General features: G+C 35.6%; 1 protein-coding gene across 1 annotated transcript in view; it reads left to right on the top strand.

Annotated features, from left to right (window-relative positions):
- Positions 1-1,228: 1,228 nt before the first annotated feature.
- Positions 1,229-27,848, top strand: part of LOC104496594 (sodium channel protein type 2 subunit alpha) — a gene marked incomplete at its 3' end in the record, with an annotated part of 53,757 nt that continues 27,137 nt past the window's right edge. Inside the window, exons 1-15 of the mRNA XM_010139734.1 lie at positions 1,229-1,495; positions 4,618-4,736; positions 7,274-7,363; positions 9,115-9,243; positions 9,921-10,012; positions 10,912-11,184; positions 14,744-14,807; positions 15,378-15,519; positions 16,338-16,544; positions 17,976-18,266; positions 21,475-21,855; positions 22,861-22,993; positions 24,595-24,833; positions 25,765-25,938; positions 27,617-27,843. Of these exons, the coding sequence (XP_010138036.1) occupies positions 1,229-1,495; positions 4,618-4,736; positions 7,274-7,363; positions 9,115-9,243; positions 9,921-10,012; positions 10,912-11,184; positions 14,744-14,807; positions 15,378-15,519; positions 16,338-16,544; positions 17,976-18,266; positions 21,475-21,855; positions 22,861-22,993; positions 24,595-24,833; positions 25,765-25,938; positions 27,617-27,843 (2,828 nt within the window). The remainder of the gene's footprint in view (positions 1,496-4,617; positions 4,737-7,273; positions 7,364-9,114; positions 9,244-9,920; positions 10,013-10,911; positions 11,185-14,743; positions 14,808-15,377; positions 15,520-16,337; positions 16,545-17,975; positions 18,267-21,474; positions 21,856-22,860; positions 22,994-24,594; positions 24,834-25,764; positions 25,939-27,616; positions 27,844-27,848) is intronic.

The raw sequence follows: 27,848 nt of genomic DNA, 5'->3' as shown, positions 1-27,848 counted from the left end.
AGCAGGCTTCAAAAATACAAATTTGTTGCAGCCATGCTGTAGTATATGTATTTAACAAGGCAGTAAAATAGGATCATGCTGCTTCTATTCTAACTATTGTATCGTTTTAATTTGCTAAGTGTTTTTTGAGTATATTGTCTTACTCAGAAGTCATTAATTGTTTTTGCATGTGCTGTATTTTTCCTATGCTTACTCAGGAGAAGGACTCGGGAAAAATTCTTCAATGCTACAGCACAGATCCTGCTTGTGATTTCAGATCAAAGTATTTGCTCTGGGAGTATTTTCCAGTTGTACTTTCTAACTGAACTGTCTGGAGACATTAAGAAGAGATGGTTCTGCCCTTGTTAGTGAAAACTGTGAAAAATATATACAATTGAGACAGTATCAGTCGTAAAAGATCTAAATGCAGTATGTAATGGTTAAAAATAATTTTTGTTTAATTCAGCAGTTCTTTCAGTGCACAGTGTGTTGCCAGGCAGGGGATCTGAATACAGGTGCTTATGCCTGAACCTTGTTTCCTGAGCTGGCAGCTCTGCAAAGGCAGCATATTTGTACCCAAAAGAGAAGGAGCATCTCACATTGCTTTCAACTGATCCCTCTGCTCTTAAGCAGCAGTAGTGGATTCTAGGAGTTATTTCTAGCCATTATAGCTGGTGGGGGGTGTTGGGGTGGGATGGGGGTTGTTCCATGGTGCAGCTATCAGGATAATAAGGAGGTGAATTGTCTGGAGTCTCACTCCTCGACACTGAACCAGAAACACTTCTGAACTGTTGATTCCTCACATTGAATGTGGTGGAAAATATCTCCTACTTTATTCACTGGAACAGATAGCATTACCCTTGATAAAGGCAAGAAGATATCACTGTATTGTATATGCCTTTTTTTAATACAGTAGAATTGGCTATCTATTGTCACAAGCTCTAAGAAAATTTTGAGCTAAGTATTTTAAGAATGAACACCTTCAAGACAACTCTAAGAGGCCAGCTGCAGAGGAAAATGTTTTTTCTTGAAATAAAAACAAATTAAAAAAATCTGTTTCACAGCAGCCTCCTCTTGGATGACAACTACTGAATTTAACAAGATGTCCCCCAGAAAATTCTATGGAGGTATATTCCTTTACAATGTTCATAGCTATTTGTGTTGCTCTAAATTTGTTTTTGTTTTTTATACTTTTAGCACTTTTTTATAAGAGAGGCTAAACAGTAATTAAGAGGTGCAGGATGAAAAGATGGCACAATCAGTGCTGGTACCACCAGGACCTGACAGCTTCCGCTATTTCACAAGAGAATCACTTGCAGCTATTGAGCAGCGTATCAATGAAGAAAAAGCTAAAAAATCCAAACAAGAACGCAAAGATGATGATGATGAAGATGGCCCAAAGCCAAACAGCGACTTGGAGGCAGGAAAGACACTGCCATTTATTTACGGTGACATACCTCCAGGAATGGTGTCCGAGCCCTTGGAAGACATGGACCCATACTATATCAATAAAAAAGTGAGTGTGTTGTATATTTCTATCAGACTTCAAGAAGATTAAAATAAAAGGCACCCTCTCACAGACAAAGTATTTCCAGTATTTTGGACTCAGTCTTTGTGTATAATACATTCCACCAGCAACTGATTTCATTTGCAGAAATCTCATCTGTAAGAACAGAAGTTAGTAATGAAATTTTGTGGGACCTGGTCAGTCGTAGAGATGTGTTTAGGTTTATTTTAATATATCTGGCATTTTATTAAAATTTGTAACTCTCAGTGTTTTAGACACAGAAGAATTGAAGAAGTAGCACAGGGGTTATCCTTAGAATTGTTATTTTATTAATTCATGTATTACAGATGTGAAAGGAGCAGATCTTCACTATGAAACCCGTCTCAAAGGTAGCTAGACGTGTTCTCACTAGCTTTCTTCACTGTCATGAGGAAAGCCTAGGTTGCATTCTCTTGTTGCTGGGAAGGTATTTTATCGAGATATGCTGAAAATCATCCTCTTCCATTTTGTACTCTGTAGAGGCATCGTATATCTGAATTAGTCTGGCTAAAAAATTTTCCATACCCAGATTTTTATTGTTCTATGATTGTTATCAAAGAGGGACATAAATAAAGAGGAGGTAGGAATCCCTCTTGGAGTGTCAACAGAATGATAGGTAATTTTAAAAGTATTTTATAGAGATGTTAATTTTTTTTTTTTAAATTAACTTTATTTAAATTACCAACAACAACTGGTGTGGCCAAGCACAAAAGTGCTGAACTTTAAACTTTTGACCAGATGGCCTTGGGTTTCCTCCAGAATTCCAGTCTTTCAGGTTTTGGCATTATATAGAGTGTGCCATCATTATTTTACCAGTAAAGAGGAAATTTATCGGGGTTTTTTTGTTCTGTCTTCATAGGTTATTTTTCCTTGTACTCTCTTTTCTTTCCCATGAGTATTAGCCAGTCAATAAAAACAAGTGATTTTTAAAAAAAAAAAAAAAAAACACAACATGAAAACAAACAAACAAAAAAATTACTTCAAAGAAGACAGAATAAAACCCGCGATAATTGTTAGGAGTTAGACTTGCACTAAGTAAAAATACAATCAATGATATTTCCTTCAGGAATTGGGGTTATGCCTCATCACTAATATGTTGAAACAATATTGAAAAGGCATCCTGTGATAAACTAAACAGATAGAACAGCTTTTAAAAAACCTTAATTCTTTAAATGTTCATTGCAGAATTTCTAAAACGCAATTCATGCTATGAAGAACTGTGTGTTAAAATGGAAAGTGAGGTTGTTCTGCTCCCTTTACTCAAATGATTTACCCTGTTGGAGTCTGGAAGTAGGGCAAATGGAATTTGGGTCAAAGTGCTGATCCCTTTGCTTCCTTCTTTCCCAGCTCTGCAGTAGTAGAAATCTAAATTCATTGCTGGACATCCTGAAGTTAGTACATGTATTATCATGCTTTGGAAACTAAAAAAGTAATTGCAAAACTGAGCGTGGACATGAAGTAAAATTCTGCTGAATTGCTTGTTCCTGATTGAGAAGTATATAGCAATTATCTTGATCTTTTCCAAAAGCATAGTGGTTTGTAGTAGAAGTTGTAAGACTCCAAACTAGACATGCATTGCAATCATAATTTCTCCTACTATTTTTCTTGGTGTTCTTTGCATGTCTTTGAACACCCTTGTTTAGATCAGGCTCCATTTTAATTTTTTAATACATCCTGGTGAGTCATCATCGCACAAATGTTGCTTCATCAGAGGTTTTTTTTAGAGTAAAGGGAATGGAAAACATGAAAAACTCTGATTTGAGGGCCTATTTTCTTTAACTTCAGAAAGAATAGTAATAGAGGTGAAAAGCAAAGGTAGCGAAGAATACATTACAGACTAATCCTTTTTCCTCTACAATAAAGGACCAAACTATGGCTTGAGTACCGAGTGGTATCTGGGAATGCAAATATGTTCAGGTTGCCAGCAACAAAATTTATGATTTTGGACAAGGGAGGCATTGTGTTTTCAGGATGTCAGCTGCTGTATTTGACACACCTGCTCAGAAAGTAGCACATAATCTTTACAGATGCTGCCCTCTGATTCCAGCTGCGGCAGATCATGGTTACTGGCTGTGCTCCAGGTTTGCATGGCTTACGTTCCCTTTGGGCTTTTTATGAATTGACAATTTTTCAAGACTTGCACAATGTTAGCTAGATCCAGTTACCTTCAGTGAGCATGAACTTTCACCCACATGTACGAAGAAGTGATGTTAGCGATAGATACGAATTTCCCCAAATGCATGGGAATCTAATTTTAAAACTTACTGCATGTTAAAGAAAGGCTTTGTTATTCTTTATTTCCCAGGTTTTAGGAAAACTATTATACTTCTAAATGCTTTTTTTAATGTTGGTAGTGTGCATGAGTTATTGCTGATACTGTGGAGAGACAGTGAAAATACATGGATTATTGAATTCTGCATTAGGTAAAAGTAAAGCATGACTTAAGAAAAATAGCATTGCAGGTATGAAACTCTTACAAGAAACAGTTGAATAGAGAAGCAATATATTATTATTTTCTTAGAGTACAGGAAAAACTATTCAGTACATTAGTGTTATGTTGAAAATCTGGTTACTGGATTTCCTTATTCTCCATTTCCTTATTTTCATGGAGATGAAAGTACTACTGCTTTGTACTACTATTGTCTTAGTACTTTGATGTGATAATTAATGCTGGTTATTTGATTCAGGGAATGTTGAGGTTTTAAAGGCTCTCATTTTCTTTTTAAAGTTACATACCTCAGTGGATATGTTATAAGGTACAAAAAGTATACTAATTCTTTGAGTATTGTGTACATTTGTACCTTATATACCTGTCTTTGCTTTCTAGCAGTATCAGGATTAATAAATAAACTCAACTAAATAAACTTGTTAAAATGATTTAATGCAATTATATTTACTGTAATTTGGCTGCACTCTACTACGTGTGCACTGGACCAAGGTGATTGTGATTCTGAGAGAGGCGTAAATGGAATGAGAGTTTGACCAAATATGATTAATGATGAAATTAAAATGATTCTGCATTTGAACCTGTAACTTGTTCATAACTTGGTATCGTCTAAATGCCATTTTTCATTCTGTGTTTCTTTTTCCAGACCTTTATAGTATTGAATAAAGGGAAGGCAATATTCCGATTCAGTGCCACCTCTGCCCTGTATATGTTAACTCCTTTCAATCCTCTTAGAAAAATAGCTATTAAGATTTTGGTACATTCATATCCTTTTTCAAGTGGTTAGTCTAAAACTGTAGTGAATGAAATGTTACTTAGTACTTAAATCATTCTCTGACACATGTCCCATGGTCAATATAATCTACAGTGCTTTGTCCCTCTTGTCTTTATTATTTCTGTCTTCTGTTCTTTTTCTTATTCCCTTTCTATGTTTGTGTTTGTTGCTGGATCTTAATATAGTAATAGCAGAAGCCAGACAACCAGCTTTACAGTATCTTCCAACATCTTATTCTTCCCCCACCTATTTTTCCCTTCCCTCTTTTATTTCCTGTAATCATCACATCTTTTTTCATCTTTTCCCCTCCTCCACGTTTTTATTAAACTGCAGATAAGTTGCTCAAAATACTTTCAGTTCTTCGCTGACATCTTTATGTTAGAAATCAAACCTTTGATACCAGGGTTGTGCTTGCATGACTATTTATTTAAAATATGGTTTCATTATTCCTTCTCATTTTCTGATTCAGATCACAATTGCAGGATATGTTGATAAAACAGCTTAGGTTTCTTGTTTAATTATACATTTTCAGTCCTCTCTGTATCTTACATTATCTATTTTATTTCTTGATCATTATTGCATTATGGACTTGTAATCCTATAGATGTTTTAATTTCAGTCTTCAAGTGGGTCATTAGGTTTCCACATTGCACGTACAGATTTGCAAAGCTAAATTATCATGATGTTGAATATATTTTTTTGTCTTTTTTAGTGTTTTGATAGCTGACTATAGTAGGCATGCCCCCCAGTCTGATCTCAAGTGCTGATAGGTGTGGTGCAATGAGGATATTGACTTCAGCAAGTCTACTTGCTTTAGGAACAAATACAAGTGTTTGCACGCTTACCAGAGCCTAACATAAGCACACTGAAAGCACTTTTGAGTTGCGCATTACATATAGGTCATGTAGAATAAACCTTGAAAGATTGTTTTCAATCTTGGTGTAATGAAAGTCTGGTAATTGAAGTTGATGTTATGTGTTGGATATTATCGATGGGTAGCCTACAAATGACTTCAGAATCAGCCATGACACTATATGGCCTGCTTTGTATTTGCTTGCTACAGATGTCCCTACAAATAATTATTTGTCAATTGTTATGATGCTCCTTAGCATGTTATAGAGCATTCTTGAATTACATGGCATAATGGAAGACTGTGGGACTGAGATGGTGGTGAAGAGCTGGAGTCACCAAAGTCAGAGTGTTAAAAAATGTTTTAAATCGTGGGAAGGTATATATCTAGGTATATTTCTCCATTGATGAAAGAATAGTGAGGATTTGCAACTCTGAAAGGACGTTCTATCAAAACAGATTTTGAAAGCCTATGTAAAATACAGGCTTATGAAACGCAATAACACATTATTGTTCATGGTTTTTAAAATACCTTTCTTTCTCTTCTGCTCCGCTCATATATGAATTACATAGTAAGAAGCTAGATTGTGAGTAAAGGATTTGAAATATATTTACTAAGCAGAAAACCTGAAGAATTTTTGAATGTAATGCCACAGTTACTTGACCATTCAGAAGGCAGAGGTATTTACTGTCACTTGAATTATTTTTTTTTTTATTAATGTAGACATGCAAAGAAAACTTTGTGAGGGAAACGTCACAATACTTCCCACTCCATTATACTCAGATTTCTATTTAGGAGCACCGTGTGAAAACCATATTTTAGTTAGAGAAGCTAACGGTCTTCTCAGAGAAGTCAAGCTTCACCCTCGTTCTAACTTTAGGTGATGGTGCCATCATATGGACATTTTTTGCATCATCTGTGTGGTTTTCATTTTGGCACGTGTATTTTCATTTCTAAGAAGAATATCATCAGTCCTGAGGGTGAAAGGTTGTAGATCCACAGCAGTTCTGTTAAAATCAATGAAATTATTTATGATTTGGACCTGTTCTGGAATTCTCTTTAAATTTTTTTTTTTGTGAATATCATGTTTCTTCCCATCCACATTATATTACAAAAGCCATATATAGAGTGAACAGTAATAATATACTTTCTCCCCAGATTATCCCTATGCTCTCTCCTACTGTGTGATAACTTGCTTTCAATGTATGTATTATAATGATAAGAAAAAAATGTTGATATATGCCAAATTTTATAGTGAAACATAAAAGAAGAAAAGTGAAGAAACTATTTTTCACTCTTTTGTTCTGCACGAAGTAGATCAGATTTATCTAGATCGCCCAAAATAAATCGGGTTTTTTGTGTTATTCCATTAATTAGAAGCCACTACTTCAAACTTTCACATTTTTATTCAAAAGAAAAGATTATCCACGGTCTTATTAAAATTAAAGTTTGGGGTTTTTTTGGTATGTCTTCCAGAATTTCTAATTTTTTGTTTGTGATTTTTCTCTTTTAGCTATAAAGCAGGGACCGTGGACATGTTCAGGGCTTTTCCCTGAGTGTTAACAGAGCAGTGGAGGGATAAATAGCTCCTGAGAGCGGAAATCTGCCAAAGCAGTGGGTAATTTGATACTCTTTTTAGGAGATTCTTTTGCCTTACATTCCTTAACTCTTAACCTACATTATTCAGCATGCTTATCATGTGCACTATTTTGACCAACTGTGTGTTTATGACCATGAGTAACCCTCCAGACTGGACAAAGAATGTAGAGTAAGTTAAACTGATTTTCTTTGAATAATATTCAGTAATCTGAAATGAACTGCTGTAAATTATTTTCTATACTGATGGCGTCCAGTGGCAGCAGCTACTTTGTTGACATATCCTTTCAACAGCTATTCTAATGATAGTTTCTTCCATGTAATGTTAATTATGTATTTTACAATTCTTGCCTCATTACAAGTTGTTCAACGTCCATCCTGTTTGCAGTAGTAGATGCAAAGTACTAGAAGGTAGTCTTATGACCATGCAAAAAAAGTGGATTATAAATATTTTCCACTGCATTCTACATTACATCTGTGCAAGAATGTGGGGAAATGCACTCTTCCATCTCTATTGCAATAGCCATGAGAGATAAAGGGCTCATCTGATGGATGGCTGTGTTCGCCACAGTGCAGCCTTCCTTTACCAAAGACAATCTGACAATGGAAAGCTTGTATGAAAAATAAGCCATTTAAAAAGTGTGTAAGTGGTTGGATATTAGGAGTAGAAAAGGTCCAATGTGATGTTGACTACTTGGTGCTGATATACAATTGGTGTGTATTTCCTGATAGATCCAAGGCTGTAGACCACAGTGTGAAACGCTGCTCTTCATGGTGCCTCATTTTTGCAATAGCATTTTATGCTTCTGCTATTTCTTAATTCCTAACTGCTTTGGATGACGTGTACCTGTTTAATCTTTGGTAATCAAAAAGGAAATCAGAGGGCTATTAAAGTCAGTGGAGGCATTTTCATTTTGAGTTCAATATGAACATATGTCTATTCAGGATGTCTAGGATATAGTAAATATTTATGCATAAAGATAGCTAGCTTGAATATTTCTTCACGTCATTATATTGTGCCATTTAGATACACAACAGAAGTCCTTCTCATCTGTTGAGTAGAGTTGTGCAGGAAAGAAATTTTTTAGTAACTGAACTGAAAAAAGTCACATTGGAAAATTGGTTTCAGGTTTGCTCAAGCCTGAAAATCAGTTCAAGCCTTTTAAGCAGTTTAATTTGAATTCTTTTCCATTAAAGACATAAATGAAACTCGGTTTCAAGTGGACATCATTTGGAGATAGAAAATTGAAATTACTCAGAATGCCAGAATTAAATATTTTTACTTTTTACATTTCAATCATATTTTTTTAGTCAAAATGAGTAGTTGAATTTTATTGGCATTTGTAAATATTTTCGGTTGTTTTTGCATTTGATTTCATGACTGAAAACACTCGTTTCATTCCAGTACTATGCCTGTCTTGCTGAAAGTGAAGTACTAGATACACCTACTCTTTTACAAAGTCAGTGAGGACTGGTGAGGGTTAGCACATTGTCAGCTCATGGTACTAAACAACATTTCAGCATAAAAATAACATTGAAGAAAGACATTTTTAGTCCGGAACCAACTTCTGAAATCTTAACATAATCCAGCTGTGAGGTTTGTCATAACATGGATTCAGATTGGACATAAACATGCACCAATGATGTGGGAATTTTGCAGCTGTCTCATTGGTTATAGATTATAGACTCCATCAGTCATAGATTATAGAATATGAACTTAAGCTTTGAGTTGTCATTTAGTCTTTTAATCATAATTTGATTCCTTCTTCCTTACGGTATAAATTCTGCAGGTGTTTAAAGTCGGTTGTAACTTCCATCAAATTTTTATGCCACTTTAAGGGGAAGAATAAAGCAGCTAGAGAGCATAATGTGTAAAGAGAACATGTGTTTTTCTATAAAATCTGTCTTGCATATTTTCCTCAGATACACATTCACCGGAATTTATACCTTTGAATCACTTATTAAAATTCTTGCAAGGGGCTTCTGTTTAGAAGATTTTACATTTCTTCGAGACCCATGGAATTGGCTTGATTTCACTGTCATTACATTTGCGTAAGTTTTCTACTTCTTTTTTATAAAAAAGTCTTTCTGATAGCATAAAATCAGTGACTAAAAATTGCCTCATATTTTGTCAGCCCAAACATTCGGAGCCTGTACTTCCTGCGGTTTCAATATGTTTCTTCTACCTCTTTTACACATTTTAGTATTTCTAACTAAGCGTGTGCTGCAGAGGCCAGCATGGTGTGCCAGCCCATTAGGATTGTGAGTGCCATCAGCCTGAACTGTTCATATCCTGTCTCCGTTCTGCATACCAGAATTAAAGGAATCCTTTTGACTTCCTGCTATAAGCTGACCAAATTAGGTTTCAAACATCAAGCCAATGTGATTTATTTTGATAAAACTTAATTTAATCTTATGATCAGGAACATATTTATAACACAGGCAAAATTCAGTGAACGGTGCAAGAGGTCTTGATAAAAGACCCAAGGAAATAGGATAAAATCTGCCTCAATTCTGAGTAACTGTGATTTAATCCTACAGGTATGTAACAGAATTTGTAAACCTAGGCAATGTTTCAGCTCTTCGAACTTTCAGAGTATTGAGAGCTTTGAAAACTATTTCTGTAATTCCAGGTAAGAAGTAGTTGGTGTAAGGTGTTAGGCCCCTCGTATCTCCAGCTGTTATTTGTGTGCTGTCATTGTGTTTGTGTGTGAACTCCCCTATTGCAGATATGTGACAGAGTTTGTGGACCTGGGCAATGTCTCAGCGTTGAGAACATTCAGAGTTCTCCGAGCTTTGAAAACAATATCAGTCATTCCAGGTGAGAGCGAGGTTAAACACCGAGGCTGACTTTTGTTCTACAAAGGCTGTACTCATGTTTTTAAAGCATAAGCCTTGTTTGCTACACATTGTTAATAAAATAAAAAAGCAGGAATCAAGACATGTAATTTTATTTAAATTGATTTTTGCTTTTCTTATATTAGTTGTATTTTCTTTAAAAAAAAATCAGCCTTTGAGTTTAACAAATTCTTGCATGAGATATTTGCAGTAAACAGCCTATGTGATTTGCATCTTCCGAGTCAAGCTTTCCTTTACATGTTTTAAATATAAGTTAATTTTAAGCTTTCATAGTGATGCAAATTTTATCATTTATTGTAGGCACTTGATATAGCAACTTAATTCAGTTTTAAGTCATGTATAAAAAAATTAAACTCTGAAGGATAGCATGGCCCATGCATGGGGTATTGTTTTAAAGATGTCTTTCTTCTCCAAACCATCACCCCTCTTACATTGTTAGAAGATTATTATGGTATCATTCAAATATACCCTTATAATGTCTTTATAATGGGTTTACTAATGCAGAATACTTTTTAAAAAGTTCATACAAGAAAGGTTTGGGCAAGAAGCATCAGCTAAAGCAAACGATGCTTTTCTATGCAGGGTTGAGATACAGCATGAATAATAAAATCACTTGTTTTTTGCATAAATAATGTGTTTGGATTATCTACTTTTTATTTTTGGACACTATAAAATAAGCATAAACTTACAGCTTTTCATTCATCTTCACAAATAATAAGGTTTTTCATGAAAATAATTGTATCACAAATATTAGACTCGGTTGTCATTTTGCATGAAATCTTTATCTTGTCAGGAAAAATCATACGGTTTGTGTGTTTAGTATCTATTTAACATCATAATAAAAATCTTTTCTCTTTACAGGCTTGAAGACTATCGTGGGAGCCCTAATTCAGTCTGTGAAGAAGCTCTCGGATGTTATGATCCTGACTGTGTTTTGTCTGAGTGTATTTGCACTAATAGGGCTACAACTGTTCATGGGCAACCTGAGGAATAAATGCCTGCAGTGGCCTCCAGACAATTCTACTTTTGAAACAACTGTTATTTCCTACTTTAATAGCTCTATAGGTGAAAATGGTACATTTATTAATACAACGATGACAACATTTAACTGGGATGAGTACATCGAAGACAGAAGTAAGATTTAATTATATCATCTACTGAATTGATTTCTGGAATTTTTTTAAACAGATACAAAGGCATCAATATCTTTCCATTGCACTTAAAATGGTGTCATTTGTCTAAGAGACATAAAAGCACTCATTTTGTACAGTAAATAAAAGAACAGTCATTATGTAGTCTTAACATTCTCATAATATTGTAATGGGTATCAAAGTATTTTTTAACCTTTTTCTGAATATGACTTTAAAAGTAAATCCACATTGCAGCACAAACCTGAAATTTTCATGCCAGCTTCAAGCCTCCTGAAATCGTATAGCTACATTAGTGCAAGGGAATGCCCAGTGTCATAAATCCACATTTGAACATCAGCTAGCTCATGAATCCTGCCAGAGCACATAAATGCAGATGTGTTGTTTCTTCTGGAATATGACTGTGTCTCTGCACCACACTACCTTGCACAGCACAGATATGCCTTTATGAGAGCCCAGCTATTTATCCCATGTTTCTTATTCTAGAAAATTAAGAACTAGATTCCATATTATGTATCTTTTAATTTGTTTCTCATCTGTGAAAAATCAAGAAATGAGCATTTGAGTCTCCTTTGTACCTCATCATACAGTATTTTCACAATTTTAAGTAGCTAATGTCACTACTGTGTTAAAAATTGTTTTAAAATTTGATAGAATTCTGAACATACCTATACGAGATTGTTATTCTGTCCTTAATGATAGTGAAGCTTCAGTCTCTCCTATTTATCTATTCAGTCCTTCCTATTCATTTTATTGTATTTAGGGCTTTAACTTTGTGATTAGGCATAATCTTAGGTTTTTTTAAAGTCTGTATAGAAGTTGTAACTGATGCCACTGTCGCTGAAAGTTAGGAAACCTCATTTTAACAGCTAAATGCTACTGGATTCAAGTCCCATTACCTTATAATCTTTGACATACTTATGATCTCAGCATGCTTGTGGTATCATAAAAATGTCATCTTGGAGAATATTTCAGATGATAACCTATTCTTCAAAACATTTGAAAAACAGATTCCATTCCATTCCCCTTTAGCAGCTTCTAGTACTATATAACAGAAATACACATAAATAGGAAGATTTTTCTAAATACCTGACCTAAATTTTCCTAATTTCGGATTGAAGATATTACTACTCCTCCTGTGAACTTAAAATAAGTAGGCTACTTTATATTAGTCTGTATGATATTTTAAACCTGTTATCTTCTTTATTTCTGATCTTTTCTAAAATAAGCAATCCTATTTTCTAAACCTATCTTCTTTTGCATTTTCTATACCTATTATCACATTTCTTTGCTTTTTCGGACTCTTTCTAATTGGTCTGGGATTTGGGGTTTTCTTTTTTTCTTTATTTTTTTTTTCCTTGTTTGTTTTGTTGCAGTTCTTAGTCAGTTTGGGGCGGGGGGGGGCGGGGTGTTCATTTTTGGATTTTTTTTTGTGAGATGCTCAGATCTGGTACTTAGACCACTAACGAAGGTACAAATTAGAAGTTATTCCCTCATGTGCCATTTATATAACATTCCTACTAACACGTCTCAAAATTGCATCATTTTTATATCAGCACTATATTCTATATTGTTGATTCACAGTCAACCTGCGGTTCATGACAGTCACTGCGTCTTCTTGTACAGCAGTGGCTGTGGCCAGATCCTGTCTATTTTGCATTTACGTATTTGATTTTGCCTTGTCAGCTGTAGCATTTTCCACTTGTCTCAGTTGAAATGAATCCAATTGCTTTTGGACCAGCTTGTCAGTTTGTAAAGGTCATTCTAAATTTCAATCATCTTCTCTCCTAGCTTGATGTCTTCAGGATACTTGATGCATTTTTTCTCTTTTTTCATGTCTTGAGTTGGTAATGAAACTTGTTATGAAAACTACATATAGCACAGATCCCTGGAGGATCTTCAGAAAGATGTCCCTATTACTTGACACTGGGGCACAGACTACTGCTCTCTGAGAATCTTTTTTCAAGTATTTTGTGATGATTCCAGCCAGAACATATCTCCTTTATTTGCTTATGAAAGTGTCATGTAGGACTAGAGCCCATGACTGTTGTCCTGTTATTAAGCTGGCTGGAGATGGAAGTAATTTTATATATGGCATATTTTTTTATAATCTCGCATTGACTATTTTCATTACTTTACTGTTATGATCTTTGTACTGAATAATTTATTATTTAAATGTTTTCCAAAATAGTGGGGTGAGAGTTGAGCTGACGGGATGGTTTAACTGGATTCTCTGCTCACCAAAGGAGGAGCTGTGCCACATAAGAATGTGAACTAGGCCCACAGACAATTTTGAAAATCCAGCTTGGAGCCTATCTGCATATTTAAACTTTTTAACCTTTTTAAGTAGGGGTTAGATCTCTTGCAGGGTATGACTATGTGAGCACCGGAATGTCTGAAAATCCACTGTTTTCTTATCTCTTATCAAAGAATATATAGCAGATGTGTAAACTATGCATATAATTTCTATATCTCTCTTGAAAACAAACAGATTTTATGCTGTCTCTATCATATACTGGTGGTGACAGTAGAAGCAGTCAATAGGAACTGGTTGCAATTCCCTGCTTGTCTCTTTAGCGTTAGTCTTCTGTTAGTTCATGCCAGCTAAGCTAGTCCATGCCAGCTGGCAGTGAATATCAAGGAACCATCTGCTTCCTGGGAACAGCCAGAACATACCTAATTTTGGCAACTTCAGCTTAATATGCCACCTGACCCAAAAATCTCCACTAGATATTCCCATTTTACCATTAGAATCCCAAACTAGAAATCGATGGCCAATTGGTTTTTTCCCTTTCTGCCTCAAAGCAGAACAAAGAAAAAACCTGATGTGCTGGAGGCTTTTAAGACTTCTATCTCTTTAAATTACATTTTACCTCATTTTAATGCCTATTAACAAAATACATACAGATACTTCAAGTACATTAATCTGATACAGAATTTTGTGTATTACTTTTTTGTACTGTACAAGGAAGTCTTAGTTTCTCCCTCAGCTGCTCAAGCCAAGATCCAGTTAGCAACTTCTTGTGCATGTTATGTTTTCATGCTGCAAAAACTTCAATACTTTTTCAAGTAATATTTGGATAATATTGTGTTATGAATAACACTAAATGCTATATATCAAAATGCATGAACAAAGGCAGGGAATTGCCTTCATCCTTCATCTCATTTCCCTGGTAGTTCTTCACTCACTTGCTGACATACACAACTTAGTATTGCACCCATTGTATCTTATGCATTTGGGTAGGTTACTGAGTAGGTACAAGTACCTATTTTCTAAAGAAAGGCCAACTTCAAGATCCTAGAGAAAGTAATTTTCCTGTCAAACCAGTATTTTACATTTACTTTTTTCATTCCTAATCATTATATATTTCAGTTAAACTGTTTGTTAGCTCTGCTTATTTCTTTAAAGTGTAAAAGTCTGTATTGTTGCTCAATTTCCATTAGGTATAAATTATATCTTTCTCATCTCTTCCTCTTTTTTTTTCTTTTTCTTTTTTTTTTTTTTTTTTTTTTTTTTTTTTTTTTTTTTTTTTTGTTTTAAACAGGTCATTTCTACTTCTTGGAAGGACAAAATGATGCTCTGCTGTGTGGCAATAGTTCAGATGCAGGGTAAGAAAATGGTCATCGTTCTTCATTATGCATCAAGAAAAATAATTAGCTACTTAGAATGGCTCAGATGATCAACTTTAGTATCAACTGTATCATAGAACTGCAAATTACTGATGTTCTGCAATTGAAGCTATACCTAAATATAACCATCTGTGTGATTTGAGTTTACACAGGCGTTTTTGTAAGCATCTTGGTTTTGTAAAAGTAACCACATGAATGCTATGTGCGTAAATGATGCTGCCAGCTTGCTGACAACTGCTTATCATCAGCCATGTTAGTTCTCTTGTCCTGCTGGAGATGTGTTAATATGACAATATTAACATACAATAAGATATTGTGGGGAAAGGTAGATTACTATTAGTTAAATTGAAGTATTGAAATATCACTAGGAAATGGAATTAAAAATTGAAAACCAATAAGATACATATTTTTATCTTAGGACTGTGGAATAAAATTTTACTTGTTCATAATTTCGTTAGCAACTGGTACTCCTGAACAATTTTGTGATTTACTATAGCATATCGTAATTTAGAGTAGTTGTTAAAAATAGCATTTCCTCTTCTTTTGTAGTCAATGTCCAGAAGGATATATATGTGTGAAAGCTGGTAGAAACCCCAACTATGGCTACACAAGTTTTGATACATTCAGTTGGGCATTCTTGTCACTGTTTCGATTGATGACTCAGGACTTTTGGGAGAATCTTTACCAGCTGGTGAGGACTTATTAAAATAAACAGCACCATCACCAATACCATTACTACATAGTACTTGCATAGTTATTTTCATTCACGTGTCCCTAAGGCCTTTGGGACAGAAATCATCTTTTATTTCATATATGTAAGCTGTATAAAACAACAGGGCCCGTGTTCATGATTTAGGTTCCCATGCGCTACCCAAATGCATATTAAAAAACAGCTGCTATTTTATGAAGGTGGTTAAGCCTTATTGTTTCTTTTCACAAATGAGTAAATGAACTTAAGTTGTTAAATCTTCTTACCCAAACATGCTGTAAATAGATGCTAGTTAAATTGATTTGCAGTCTAGTGCAAATATGTTGTCTTTGAAAAGGTTACACCTTGTCCCTGAACTACACGTGTCCTTAACCTGAAGGACAGTGATGTTACACAGTGTGACATTTTATATTCTGCACTGTCTTTGTGGCATTGTAGTTCAGGACCAATGAGACAAGAAGGTAAGATGCTGGTTAGTGGCCCCACTACTGTTAGATTTAAAAGCTGTAATACAGATACATAGTGGGGGCAGCAACTGCTACTACAGTTTCTCACTGGTAGAAAATCTGAACTATTGAAACTACAGAATCTTATTTACTTTGACCATAGTAGACACAAAGCTTGGATTTTTGCACATGTAGCCAGGATATAATATTATTTGTGTATGGAAAAAGTAACTAATCTTGTGATAACGCAAAGCAATCTTACAGTGTATTTCTAGATTATAACACAGATGCTACCACATTATGCAACAGTTTTTAAAAGTCGGCTAAAAATGTGTATTATCTCTTTTTCTCCAGACACTGCGTGCTGCTGGGAAAACATACATGATATTTTTTGTTTTGGTTATTTTCCTGGGTTCTTTTTACCTGATCAACTTGATCCTGGCTGTGGTTGCCATGGCCTATGAAGAACAGAATCAAGCAACCATGGAAGAAGCAGAACAGAAAGAGGCAGAATTTCAGCAAATGCTGGAACAACTGAAAAAGCAACAGGAAGAAGCTCAGGTATCCCTGCAAAAAAATTCCTTCTTCCATTCATGATTGTGATTGACTGCTTTATGTCCACATATGAGAACAATTTTACTCCTCTAATACTAACAATATGTTGCCTTCAGTCTTATAAATTCCTTATAAATTCTTTTGCAAACAATCTTTAATGTTTTCAATTGTACTGTTTCTGCTGGCTTGAGTGAACCTGTTAATTTAAGACAAAAATGATAACCAATAAGCTAAAATACTGGATTTTCAAATTGGAGATGGAAATTAATTCTTGTACTGAGCATTTCAACAAGTTGTCCAGAGCGCTTGTTGGAATCACTGTCCTTGGAGATAATGAAAATGTCAGACCTAGTTCTGGGCAACCTGCTTTAGATGACCCTGTCTGTGCTGAGGAGTTGGGCATGATGACCTCCAGATGTTCCTTTCCAACCTTAACCATTCTGTGATTCTGTGAAATGGAGATGTGGGGGGAAAAAAAACCCTAGAAATTCTGCTTATTTAAGTAATAGAAGCAAATCTATTGTAGGTGCTGTGGCAGAAATATTTTGCTTCAGCAACATTTGGCTTTTTCTACTCCTTCCCGATCTCTCACAGTAGAAAGCCATCATATTCCTGTTTTAAAGAAATCTGGAAAAAGTGGAGAAACTGGAGAAAACAATTCTGTGGTACAGACATCATGATTACATACTGCTTCGAAATTCCTTTTCATTTTTTGAAGACTCCGAAATCTTTAAGAGAATAGTTGATAATGTCTACTTGGCATGTGGCTGCATAGAGCAGAAGTTGAAATATGTCTTCCATATAAACACATGGCTAAATTCTGCAACAGGGGTTTTTAGTTAGTTTGGTTAGTTGATACTTGGTTGGGTTTTTTTACCACAACTTGTAAATAAACGTTAATCAAATGCTTCGCAAATGTTCGAAACTTCAAACAGCAACAGATCTCCAATTGCCTGCAGTTTAACTCAAATCTCTGATTATGGTTTGCAAAACTGAGATAAAAAATATTACACCAGATCTTTAACAGACTAGAGAGTATTCAAAATCCAGCAAAATGGCATAAGAAAGTGTTGCTTCCTGTTAACAAGGATTTTTCCTGTTGTTTGAGCCTTGATCCCTTATTTTTACATAGTATTTCAGGTGAAAAAATCATTGCTACATATTGCTGCAATGTAAAACAGATGCTTGTTAACTGGGTTCTTTAGCAGCACAGGTTTCCCTTAGGCTGCTCCTACTCCTGGTTTATGGAGCAGTGATAAATTATGGTTCTTGTGGTTTTCACCAATTATACTTCTTATGATATGCTGTGTTCAGTGAAGTGGGATAATTGCTTTTATTTCAAAATATTTTTTTTTAAATGAATGGCCATAACTTTAAAATAGTGAGTGGTGTGTGTTGTATAAATGTTGTAAATTGCATATGTGCTTGTATGTATAGGCAGCAGCAGCAGCTGCAGCAGCTGACTCCAGAGATTATAGTGGAGTAGGTGGAATAGGTGGATTCTCCGAAAGTTCTTCTGAGGCATCAAAACTGAGCTCAAAGAGTGCTAAAGAGAGGAGGAATAGAAGAAAGAAAAAAAAGCAAAAAGAACAATCTGAAGGCGAGGAGAAGGATGGGGAAGAATTTCACAAATCTGAATCAGAGGACAGCATCAAAAGAAAAGGTTTCCGATTTTCCATTGAAGGGAATAGACTGACATACGAAAAGAGATTCTCTTCCCCACACCAGGTACCATAGTATTATTACCTCTTAAACACCTTTGTTGTCTACCCGTCTTATAAACAAAACCCTGTAAACTAGATTGGTCAATCCTTGCAAAAGACACCACAGAATCTTTACTATCTTAAATCGAAGTATGACCAAGATAAAACCTGCAGCTGAAGATGAAACTGTAAGCATTTGAGAGATTTTGGTTTTATTCTGAATTTATGTGTGAGAAATCAAAATAATATGTATTAATTAAAATGAGTTGTATTTCAAGTTTCTTAACGAAAATGGACCTATCTCCCCATCAAGATGGATGTATTCAGCATGACCGGTGACTCAAAATTTGGTGCACATATACAAAGGAATTTCATGTTTTAAATGAGAAAAGTACTAACATTTGTGAGGTAACAAACCCAATAGAAATTGCATAAATGTTAATGTGAAATTTGACAAATTATTTGATGCGAGACCATTAATTGTGTTATCTTAAAGAAGGTGGAAATATGTGTGGCAATTTGTCCTTGCATGTGTTCTCTTACAATGAACCACTTGTGACTCAGAGTGCCATCTGCATCTCCCATCCAGACATTTATTTCATTTGATAGTTTTGTTATGTTATCCCTTCTATGGTTTTCAGAGCTCCTCATCATTTGCCCACCTTTGACTCTCCCCTCAGCATTTCAAGTCCAAATCTCACATCCATGCCATGCTTTTTCTGCTCCTTTGGTGCCTCAGTATGCTTCTTCCTTTTATCCCCACCTTCTTGATTCTCCCTGGTCTTTGACTTGCTTTCTCCCTCTTTTTAGTCACTATTGTTAAACTCATTCCTTCCATTTTAATCCTACTCTGTTACTGTCAGATCATGTGCATTCATATTCTCTTCATGTGTCACCTTCTCCAGCTCCCGTTCTCAAAGAAGCTCAAACTTCTTCATATTTTCTTACTAAGGACTGTCCTCTTTAGATCAGAATGTGGCAGAGATATAATGTTTCTAGCTTTCTATTTCTGCCAAGTTAACTCCTTCCACTTTCTGTTATACTTCTTTTTTTATAGTACTACATCCTTTTTCCCTGCCCCCACCTTTGTCTGCCACCATTTTATGTTGTTAACTATCTAACTAATCTCTGTAAGACTTCATTGCTGAATTTAGTTAGTTCATGATTTGTTCTGCTCCTTATAGAAATTTTCACTCCTATATGCATTGACCTCAACTTTGGTTGAAGTCCCATATGATCCCTTGCGTGCGTATTCTTGCTTGTGTCTTCATTCAAACTGACGCCTTATTCAGCTGCAGCTCAATTCATCCATCTTGTAAGAGATGAAGTATTTCTCATACAACTTGCTTCTCTTACCTTTTTCATCCCCAAGTTCATTTACAGCTGTTTACTATGACAGCCTAGAATTCCCCTCCCCTCTGATTTTCCAACCATAGTTCCTTTTCACTCTGGGTTCTAGCCACCAACCAGAAATTCCACTCGCCAGTTTTTAGTAACCTTTTCCTAGATAAAACTCAGGTTTAATTCACATCTTTGACAATTTTCCCTGACATTTGACTTTCCTTCAAAGTAACTGACATTTTCTTCTTGAAAACTTATTCTTCTTAACATTCCTGATTTTGTCTCCTTCAATTCTCCTGGTTTAGTTATGCTTTCGAAGAGATTTCCACAAGGCCTTTTGCTAGTTCCCTTCTCTCTTTTTCTTTTTCTTTTCCTTTTTTTTTTTTTTTTTTTAGACCTTAGTGCAGTTTCGATACTATTAAAATTTCTTTAATGCGAAGTGACAATTTTTCTTTTCCTTTTTTTTTTTTTTTTTTTAGACTCTACTCTGGATCCAGAACTGTGAATCAGTTTTAACTTGGAGCTCTTTCCGTGTCCCAATTACTGCTGTATTTATCAAGAATTTTGTTGCAAAGAGCACTAACCTGTCTCATTGCTTTTACTTAATATGATAGTAAATGTAACTACCTAAAGATATTTTTAATACCATAAAACCTACTGTGCCTAAAGTTCCTCCCAACCCACCTTGTCTACTGACAGTACACAAGTCAAGTCTCAGCTTCGACTGACCCATGCCAGCATCCATAACCTCCTGTTAAATTTTCAAACTAGTTTCTTTGAGCTCTTTTTGGCATGCTGCCCCTCACGCTTGGAAGAAGCTCCCATGAGTTTCCACAGAACACTTCATTACTTTCCTCAAATCCCTCTTTAAAACTCTCTTTTACCATGCTGCCTACAGAAAGCTTGACAGGGAAGTGACTTCAGGTGAGCTAAGACCGCTGTTTATCATACCCATCAATTTTCCCTCCTTGTATTCCCTGACTTTTGTATCCATCTGTTGTGTTACACTTAGATGATAAGTTCTTTACAGAGGGCCTTTTTGTTGTGCATTTTGCAGTACCTAGAACAATGGGGTTCAGGTCCATAAAGATAAGTTGCAGAAGAGAAACAAAGACACTGCTTTGTGGATCATCTCTGCTGTTCATAGCGGTCTTGGGTGAAATCAGGTGCTAATGCTAATCAATGAAGTCGTGAGAATCACTGACATAAATTAAAGTTAATTCGTGTATGTATAATTATTTGCAAGATTAGAGCACTATTTTGACTCTGATCCTGAAAAGATCCTCCCATACAAGAACATTTACTTGCATGAGTAAACTGATGAAAGTTAGAGTGTTCATACAAAATTACAGGCATATCTTTGCATGTTCAGGATAGCTAAGACTTTAAAAAAGGAATAAAAATTTTATTGAGCCTACTTGACTAGTATCTGAAAAAAATGTATATTTTTTAAACTAGGCAGTATTTGGGAGCTACCTCTGTGTGCAGACTGAGTCACGGGAAATTTGCCTAAAATTTCATTTACTCAGTCTGTCAGGCTATTGCCAACCTGGGGTTAAATAGCGTCTAGATATGCTCACTCAGTTTATGAACAATTGGTAATAAAATAGGCAGAATGGCAGAGGAAGCAATTCTGTCAAGCAGTTTGTTTTACTCTAATTAAACCAATCTATTTAATTTTCCAAAGTAGTAAAATAACAAGTCTTGTCTATCACTTACATGATCTTTGTTTACTGCCCAAAAGGGAGCGTATTGGGGGTGGGGGGCCTGTACTAGTTCATTTCTTTGTAGATGACCTTACCCTTTAAGGTATATTCACACTGTGGGGTTTTACTCCGTATGAAAACATATTTTAAAGGATTTTCATAATCATTGTTTTTATTTGCCTACAGTCTTTGCTGAGCATCCGTGGCTCCCTGTTTTCCCCAAGGCGCAACAGCAGAACAAGTCTTTTCAGCTTCAGAGGTCGAGCAAAGGATGTAGGATCAGAAAATGACTTTGCTGATGATGAGCACAGCACTTTTGAAGACAACGAGAGCAGAAGAGATTCTCTCTTTGTTCCTCACAGACACGGTGAACGGCGCAACAGTAACATTAGTCAGGCCAGTAGGTCATCCAGGACAGTACCTCCACTTCCAGCAAATGGGAAGATGCACAGCACGGTGGATTGCAACGGAGTAGTTTCTTTAGTCGGTGGGCCACCAGCTTTGACGTCACCTACTGGACAGCTTCTGCCAGAGGTGATGATTGATAAAGCAGCCACTGCTAGCAATGTAAGGAAGTCTACAATAGCTCAGGCATGATGTCCTCTCCCTGTATGACCAGCTACTATTTCAACAAAATTTAGTCACTTGGGAATGATTCCCTTTCTGGCCAAGCTGTGAATGCTCCTTTCATATATTCCAGTTATAAGCTAAAGTAGAAACTGATATTTTCTAGCTCTCATTATCTAAGCATTTGATACTCGGAATTAGCAGAATAGCATAGTAAACTATTGAATAAATACGTGTCGTCTTACACCCCTTGATTCATTATGCTTACTGAAGACTTTAGTGGAAAGTTCTGTGTTTATATATCAGACAGGATATCAAAATGGAAAAAAAGTTAATTATATTTACTTAATGGAATATATTAAATGAGTATTTAACTTCCCACTGATTGCATATGAAACTTTCAATGTTACACTACTGCAACTTACATGGGTTGTGATACTGTTCCTGTAACATAGCTAATTTTTCTAGGTTGTTGTGGGTTTGGTTTTTTTTTTTTTTGAGATGTGAACATATTAAATATTTTTTAATTTTGTTTGAAAACATGCACTAGGAGATTAATAATTTATTCTGAATTAAGAGTTATCTTATGAAAATGCACTTACTCTTTGTGCTTTTACTGCTTGCTGTGTGGGCTGTGTATTTTCGCATTCAGAAAAAGACTTTGCTGCCTAAGTAGAAATATATTTGTGGCAGAGCTCATTGACAAGCATTGTGGAACTTTCTATAATTTAGGAACAGTTTATAGTCTAAAATCTGTTTTGATGTCTCAGCCCCATTTCAGCAATATACTTAAAAATATATTCTTTAAGCACAAAAGCAATCCTACTGATGTATTCAGCTATTTGCTATATGCAGAGTTAGGCATCTGTGGCAAAACCATACATAAATGGAGCATGGTGCAGGACAGGAGAGTGTTTTAAATCATTATACTGCTATAATAACTTACAGTGTTATTCTTCTTAAATGAACAATCAATAGGCTACTTTATCAGTGTTTTATTTTTAGGGCACTACTACAGAAACTGACTTAAGAAAGAGACGGTCTAGTTCTTACCACGTTCCTATGGACTACCTAACAGATCCTAGTGCAAGGCAAAGAGCCATGAGTATAGCCAGCATGCTTACAAACACAATGGAAGGTATGTAACACAGGATTTTTGTATGACAGTGACTCACTGTGCTATTAAATGTATGATATGTTAAGTAGTAGTGCTGTTTTAAGGCAGCTATTTCAGCCTAAAGGGTAGAGGCAAGACGAGATTTGTATACAGAGGTAGTATTTTTTTTTAAAGATGCACTGATATATTTGGGAAACCAGTCAAGCTTTCAATATGCTACTAGGTTTGAGGTGAAAGCAGCAAACTTTCAAGTTCAATGCAAGCAGAAAGCAATTGAACAATGAAGTGTTTCTGTAGAGAAGATATGTTTTAGGGTAAAAGTTCTTTCTAGTTTAATGAAGTGGCTATGCTTCTTGCAGTAGAAAAATCCCCTTCCACTAATTCAACAGAAATGCAGTTTCACAAATGAAGGATCACATTGTTCTTTCTGTAAGGCTAAACACAATGAATCTGAATCATGGAATTAAGCAACTAAGGAGAAAAAGGGCAAAACATTACTTTGAGGCTTAAATGACTCTGCCCAAAATAGCAAACAGGAAGGTAATAACGAGCAGTTTTACATACGTGGACTGTCTAAATAGTTGTCTGACAAACCTGTCTTCAGGTTTGTACTAAATGTTTCTCTTTCTTGGGAAACCTAAGTATTTTATTCATTCTACATATAGAATCATAGAGTCATAGAATGGTTTGGGTTGGAAGGGACTTTAAAGATCACCTAGTTCCAACCCCCACTGCCACAGGCAGGGACATCTTTCTCTAGAACAGGTTGCTCAAAGCCCCATCTAACCTGGTCTTCAACACTTCCAGGGATGGGGCATCCACAACCTCTCTGAGCAACCTGTTCCACTGCCTCATGACCCTCACAATAAAGAATTTCTTCCTTACATCTAATCTAAATCTGCCCTCTTTCAGTTTAAAACTGTTACCCCCTGTCCTATCACTACACTCGCTGATTAAGGATCCCTCCCTATCTTACCTGTAGGACCCCTTTAGGTACTGAAAGGCCACTCCATAACGTTTCCCTGGAGCCTTCTTTTCTCCAGGCTGAACAACTGCTGCTTTCAACCTGTCTTCATAGGGGAGATGCTCCAGGCCCCAATCATCTTTATGACCCTCCTCTGGACCTGCTCTAACAGGTCTGTGTCTTATGCTGGAGGCCCGAAAGCTGCACGCAGTACTTCAAATGGGGCCTCACAAGAGTGGAGTAGAGGAGGAGAATCACATCCCTCAAACTGCTGACTACTCTTCTTTTGATGCAGCCCAGGATCCAATTGGCTTTCTGGGCTGTGAGCGCACATTGCCAGATCATACTCAGTTTTTATCCACCAATCCTCTTGGAATACCAAGTCCTCTGCAGGGCTGCTCTCAATCCACTCATTGCCCAGCCTGTAAGTCAGATTTCTAAGACAAATTTCTATTTTGCATCCTATGTAGCATTTGTTTATGAATGGTTATTTTATCTATTGAATATTTAGTATTCATTTTACAAGAGATTTAGAATATGGCGGGGCAGATTATTTTTATTTGTAATTTCTTTTGATTAACAGTACCTCAAGGAAATACCCAGGTGATACTGGAACAGAGAAATATGTTTAAAATATTATTTTCATTTTTCTCTGTAGAACTGGAAGAATCTAGACAAAAATGCCCACCATGCTGGTATAAATTTGCTAACACTTGCTTGATTTGGGACTGCTGTACTCCCTGGCTGAAAGTCAAACATATTGTAAATTTGATTGTGATGGACCCATTTGTGGATCTGGCCATTACTATCTGCATTGTCCTAAACACGCTGTTCATGGCCATGGAGCACTATCCAATGACAGAACAGTTTAGTGGTGTGCTTTCAGTAGGAAACCTTGTAAGTATTTCATTATGTGCCATGTATGTCACATGCATTTTTCTTAAATAATTCTTCTGTGACCTGTGTATATATTTTTAAAAGTAAAAGTTTACTAGATATTTATAGGCTCAGGATGGCTGAATTTAAATTTAAGCTGTACTGAATCCCTTTTTGTTAACATTTGTGAATTTCACTACACTTGCTTTATGGAGCAAAAGATAGTATGATTTATTGAGTCAATACGCATTTTGATTTTTAAAACCTTCAGATTCTGTCATTGAAGATGATTAAAGGAATCTGCCTAATAGATTTTCCTTGGCTGGATACTTACAAATTGTAAGAACTTTCAGTTCTGTTCCCACATTTGTTTCCCTCTTCAGTAGCACCTCCTGAGGTCCTGAGTATTGAGAGAATTGTAGAGGAGAAAAATCCAGTAGGCACGGCAGATTTACAGGAACTCTGCAGTAAATGGTGAAATGGCATGACAGTGCCTTCTGCAGGTCATCCTGAAGAAGAATAGTTCTGCTTGACTTCCAGTATAATTTTTTTTTCTTAATAAAATATTTATCCTTCTCATAAACTTATCTTTATCCCTAGAATCAAAAAGGTGTCCCAAGGGCAAAGACAAAATCTAAGGAGATAAAACTGAGCATTAAAATCAGAAGATATTCTGTGTATGGGTATTTATAAATGCATATTACCAGGCTAGATAAAAACCATATTTTTTCCCATTTACCTTTTTTTCTTTGGAAAGAAAAGATTGTGATGCATATATAAGCTTCAAAACTGAATTTAATTCCTAATGCCGATGTATGGCAATATAAAGAAGCTATTCACATTTATCATGGATTGCTTGCTGAAGATACAACTTACCAAAATTGACACTGTTAATTTTATCTTTTTAATGTTTTCTCCTCAACTAGAGTAAGAAACTGTATTTTCCTTGCAGGTGTTTACTGGAATTTTCACAGCAGAAATGTTTCTCAAGATAATTGCCATGGATCCTTATTATTATTTCCAAGAGGGCTGGAATATTTTTGACGGTTTTATTGTGAGTCTTAGTTTAATGGAGCTTGGCCTTGCAAATGTAGAAGGATTATCTGTCCTTCGATCATTCCGATTGGTAAATATACTAAGCAAAATATGTTTCTATGTTGTATTTTTGTATTTGTGCATGCATGTTATGCATTTTTTGTTACTATATATTTGGCTAAGACAGAAGAATGTTTTATAAGAGTCTACAAAATACTAAACTGCATACCCACTAGATGGCATGTATCTATTATGTCAAAATTATTTTACATGTTTTCTAAGTAAAGTCTATTTCTTCTTCAAGACATTGTCAACTTCAATTCTATTCTTGCAGTGAGTGTGCTATAAGGATTAACTTTTTTTAATAGTAGCATCTCTTAGAGTTTATTTTCTCCCTAGATGAGGGAGTAAAAACGCAAGAGACACAAGCCCTCGCTACCTGTGACTGAAGATTAGTAAATTCTTATAATGGAATATATTGGAATATTAGAAGATAATGGAATAGTTAATAAAAATTATTGACAGTTTTAGCTGAGAGACTTCTATTACAAGTTTGCTTACATGGTTAGTGCTAGGAGAGAGTATTGTTAAGATTTTTCTTTGGATAGGGATTTTTCATCATTACCAACCTTCTGCTTACCAACCTCTGCAAGGGGCCATCTGCTCTCTGACAGCTATTCTGTGTGGAACTCAGTATCTCTGAGAGGTACTGAGCTACAGTATCTCTGTCTGTTATTAGATCTCTCTGTCATGAATAGGAACTTGAAAAAACCTTGGTCTTGCAGAAGATTAGGCCAGTATGGAAGTTGATGTACAATCCTCTTCTGAAAAGACCTACACATTAAAGTCATGAAGTTTTAGTTCCTGGTCATCAAGATCAACTTCTGCTTTAAACAAAGCAAAAAATACTTAAAATAAAAGTTAAATCAGCTCCCTTTAAAAAAAGAAGGTGTTTAAATTCATCTTTTCTCTGGTTCTCTGTATAGCATTATATTGCTTTTTGCCTAAAGTATGATACCTGTCTAGGTTGACTTCTCCCTCAGTAATAGAATTCTTGTTTTCACTGTGCAAATATATATTTTATTTATGTCTCATTCTCTGAAATAGTATTTAGATTTAGATTCCTTTTAGTATTCTCTGCTTCCAGTTGTCTGAACACTTGCCATGTCTTTGTAAGTCACATTATGCTTACTTTAAATGACACAAAAGATATTGTTAAAGATACTTGTGAGTAACTTCATTGCCTGTCATTAAAAACTCTAGCTTGTTTCTGTTTCTAGGAAAACCTTTTCTTCCATCTGTTTGCTGATGAAAGACATCTGGACATATGTCTTTCATCTGGAAACATCCATACACTTATAATTCTGTTCAACTGATCACTTTTCATATGTGCTGGGGTTTTTTTAGTAATATTCTCTTAGAGTTAACTAAAGGAGAAAGACTGTTTTGTCCAACAAGTACAACTTGTTTATAGATATCTAAAGTCACCAAAAGAGTAGAAGTCTGAATTGGAGACTTTGTGATAATTGCAATGTAATTGAAATGAGCATAGAGACAGTATTTTTTATTTCCTATGACTTGAATCAGGACTTAAGCCTGCTGAAGTCCAGTATGGAACAAAGAACCAGAAACATGAATTTTGTAACTAAAATTTTAAAGGTTACATGAGCATGATTTAGACACAGGGTACCTGGAATATGAAATCTATAGCAATAATTTCATTACAATCAGTAACATGAATAATTGTATACTATTCTTCCATTTTGCAGCTTCGAGTTTTCAAATTGGCAAAGTCTTGGCCAACTCTAAACATGCTGATAAAAATTATTGGCAACTCAGTGGGGGCTCTGGGGAACCTGACCCTGGTGCTGGCCATCATTGTGTTCATTTTTGCTGTGGTTGGGATGCAGCTGTTTGGGAAAAGCTACAAGGAATGTGTCTGCAAGATCTCCAGTGACTGTGAACTCCCACGCTGGCACATGCATGACTTTTTCCACTCTT

This window comes from Buceros rhinoceros, unplaced genomic scaffold (genome assembly GCF_000710305.1).
Source record: "Buceros rhinoceros silvestris isolate BGI_N320 unplaced genomic scaffold, ASM71030v1 scaffold12527, whole genome shotgun sequence".
Taxonomy (NCBI): Eukaryota; Metazoa; Chordata; class Aves; order Bucerotiformes; family Bucerotidae; genus Buceros; species Buceros rhinoceros.
The sequence above is the reverse complement of the archived record's forward strand: the minus strand, read 5'-3'. Positions and strand labels throughout refer to the sequence as shown.